The 3,901-nt window shown below is 29.9% G+C and overlaps 1 protein-coding gene across 1 annotated transcript; it reads right to left on the bottom strand.

Annotated features, from left to right (window-relative positions):
• Nucleotides 1-2,151: 2,151 nt before the first annotated feature.
• Nucleotides 2,152-3,499, bottom strand: LOC107936597 (transcription factor MYB24). The gene is made up of 3 exons (XM_016869356.2): nt 3,263-3,499; nt 3,046-3,175; nt 2,152-2,959 (listed from the first exon to the last, which is right to left on the bottom strand). Exons 1-3 carry the CDS (start codon nt 3,414-3,416, stop codon nt 2,404-2,406), a joined length of 840 nt encoding a protein of 279 aa, XP_016724845.2. The 5' UTR covers nt 3,417-3,499; the 3' UTR covers nt 2,152-2,403.
• Nucleotides 3,500-3,901: the final 402 nt, after the last annotated feature.

Genomic DNA, 3,901 nt, shown 5'->3' with positions numbered 1-3,901 from the left:
AGACAAAGATTTTGGTTTGTTGGTTAAGGTAGAGGTCTTAAGTTATTAAGTATTTAAGTTAAATTTTTACTGTGCGTAATTGTGATGTGTGGATATTCATCTCATCACTTATGTATGCCATATGTGGATTTGGTCTAATTCTCTGCTTGTTGTGCTTTGTATTGATTTAATTCTATATTATATAATTGATTAGACTTAAAACTGTATTTATTTTGTACTTATAAATATATTGTATTTATAATAATAGAACTCTAAAAAAATTTGCTTAATTATTCCATACTTATTAATCTTTCTAATAAGGATTTTTTTATAAGTGAATTTAATTTCAATACTCTTTGATTATACACTTTATGCCTTGATCCCTAGTCATAATTCAATTACCCTGTAATTTCAAATTCTAGTAAGATAGAGATAAGATTGAAATAAAATTTTAAAAATAATTGAGATTAAAGTTCAAACTTTGTGTTAAAAGTACATTTAGAATTAATTATTTGTAATAATTGAAAATAAATTTTTATTTAACAAAGAGATTAGAAGAAATTTGTTATAATCCAATGATCACCTATGAGGCCAAGACACCTGAGTTCAAGAGTTTACAAGCCCATGATCTCACAAGATCAACACCCCACGAGCTCATACAGTAGGGACCACACTATTAATATAGACAACAAACTAGATATCCATGCATCGCATATGTATGTTGTCTTAACATGACAACCTATACCTACAAGAACAAGACATAAGTATGTCGGTTGAGTTTCAAGGAGTATAAGACTAATATGAAGATGTCATATAGCGTTTGAGGGAAGGACTAGAAACACCCCTTTTAAGACCCATAAACATCAGAACCACTAACTCTCTTCCCCCTTTATCATACTCTTAACTATCTTTCTTCTTCCACTCAAACTCCAATTCCCTGATAAAACTCAAACTTCAATAACTTTCACCCACAGTTCTTCACCCACCAAATGAGCCGTCATTAACCACTACATCCCAACTTTATATCAGCAAAACCCTAACTTATAATTTTTTAAAAAATCTTTTTTTAACAAAAAAATGAAAAATGATATTCAATTTTACATATCTATAAAAAGAATTAGTGTATTGGTTTTGTCCCATTCCAATAATCCTTTTTAAGTCAATTATGAAGTCTTAAATTAAGTGTATTTTATCTTGAATTAGGTGGATTAAGATTAACCTATCTATTTACTAGCTATAAAGTATATAATAGACACACTACTATAGCATGGATCCAAGGAAAATGACAAATCTATATATTATATATGTGAACTACATATTTTTTTCTAACATATGACAAAAGGAAATCACAAAAAGATAACATAGGAGATTAATGCAATCAAGAGAGAATCAAGTTCTAATCTTTATGATTTTATTTACTAATAATAAATAAATATATTTTAAGACACCCACTTTGTTTCTAAATTACTTCCCGACCATTTGTTTTCATTGTGACATAAGATTCAACCATACACCTCAACATATTTAATAAATCCACACGATTTGTGATTAAAGATTCCACTACTATTTATTTCATTTATTCATAATATTATTTTCAAGAAATAATTAATATTTCTAATCTCATCTTTTATTCTCTAAATTTTAAATTTGATTTCTATGTTAAGAAATAATTTTTTTTTGGTACTAATTTTATGCTCGCCTTAAAAGAAAAATGAAAATTTTAAAAAGAAAAAACAAGGAGAGAATAATTAAAAGGAAATTTAATGTTGAAGAATTTGTCGAATTTCGACAACAAAGACAAAACATAAGTGTGCTGAAAGGATTTTAGAAGTGATGTGTTGTGCTCGTCGTGATTTGAGTTTTAACTTTTAGATTCTTTTTAAGTTTATAATAAATTTTGTGTCTTAAAATAATTAAGAAAAGAACCCATTAAAAAGATTTGTACTTTGATGTGCCAAATGATTTTTAAGTTTAAGATTATAAAATCTATTAACTTAATCTCCTCTCTCTCTCTCTCTCTCTCTCTCTCTCAAAATAATAATAATAAAAAGTCTCATAATGTCATCTCAATCTTCTTTTATTTACATATAAGTTCTCTCGATTTTGTTTAACTTTTTTAAATCTTTAATATTTTGTATTTATATTAAATCTAGAATAAATTTAGAATTCCACTAAATAAAATTAGATTATTTTATTGATAGATTATATTACAATTAGTCTTTTTTAACAAGACATTTTCACACCTTGATCATCAATCTAAGGCTCACTACCTTTAATGGCCTTCTCATTTGATGATTACTTGAAAAGACTAACACTACTAGGAATTAGTTTAGAGGGCAGCGTTCTAATTTTGACAAATACTACCAACTTTTTTCCGACGAATTTTTCGTCGGTAAAATTTGTTTTTTTAAATAAAAAGAAAAATTAACTGAAAGGGGTAGCTAGATTGTGCAAGCTAACTTTGCTTGTTGCACCAAAATTCCCATTGATATCATCCAAATTCCATAACCCATCCCATAGAACATCGACCTCGTTCGAAGTATCGCTCCCGGAACCCGAAACGTTACCGTCAAAATCCATCATAGGATAGAACAAGCCTGCTTGTTGTTGTTCTACGGTTGTGTTGGGGTATGAAACAGCAGTCGCCATTTCTTGTCTTAACTGTGGCACATATGGAAGTACTGATGATTTATTTTCAGTTTCATCAAGCAAAGACATGATCCTTTTCATGTCCAATTGATTCAACTGTAACTGTTGTTCATGTTGCTCTTGCTGTTGTTGAAGTTGCAGTTGCTGTTGTTGTTGTTGGAGGAGTTGCTGCTGTTGGAATTGTTGTCTTTTCAGCAAACGAGCTTTGGATTTAAGATCAGAAGTGTTATTATCTGATGGAAGCTTGTTCTTTTTCTTGAAATGGGTCCGCCAATAATTCTTGATCTCATTATCAGTTCTTCCCGGCAAGCTTCTCGCAATCGTCGACCACCTACAAATCAAGATCATGAGCATCGAATACGAATATATTCCCGATTTTCAGACCAAAAATTTCCATGTTTGAGATCATATTATTACCTGTTTCCCCACCTTGCATGTAACTCGATAATAATACTCTCTTCATGTGGGGTTATTTGTCCCCTTTTAAGGTCTGGCCTTAAATAATTCACCCACCTCAACCTACAACTCTTCCCATTCCTTTTCAACCCTGAAAAAACACAACAGCAACATACTTTAAATGTTAAGATTCGAACATTAAACTTACGAAATGTCACATTTCCAAGTTTTTGTTTACCAGCAAGCCTAGCAACAGAGTTCCATCTGCCTTCACCATGTAACTTAACATATTCAATAAGGAGTTTATCTTCTTCAGCAGTCCAAGGACCTTTTCTCCAACCTTCTTCAATGAAACCCCAACCTAAGTGACCAGCCATCATTGCCCAAGACATGACTAACAACAACAACAAAAAAAAGGCTTAAAACACACTTTGATATTTAATGCTTTTTGAAACTTAAAAAGTGTTTTTTTAGTGCAAATTGTTTGTGGCATTTGAGGTTTAGTGTGTCATGTATTTATATGTGAAGTAAAGGAGAGGCCCATCAGTCCTTTTCTAAACCATCCCTTGTATCTTTTCTCTCTTTTGATTTTAGATTAAGATACTGTCGTATCATTTGTTAAATTACCAATGTAACCTTAAAATTAGGGAGAGAGTAATATTTAACCATTGAATTTGGTAACTTTTTTTACACGTATTCGTTTTAGAACTTAGGAGCTTCTCTTGATCTGATTATTGAATTTGAATTCCGTTATAATATTATGATATCGTTATCAATTGAAATTTTTTTATAATTTCTTTATAATTTTTGTTTTCTTAAATTATATATTTATAAGAGAAGTTAGATATTATATAAAAAAAATTGATTACAATGAAAT

Source organism: Gossypium hirsutum, chromosome A02 (genome assembly GCF_007990345.1).
Source record: "Gossypium hirsutum isolate 1008001.06 chromosome A02, Gossypium_hirsutum_v2.1, whole genome shotgun sequence".
Lineage (NCBI taxonomy): Eukaryota > Viridiplantae > Streptophyta > Magnoliopsida > Malvales > Malvaceae > Gossypium > Gossypium hirsutum.
This window is presented reverse-complemented; position numbering and strand designations above follow the sequence as displayed.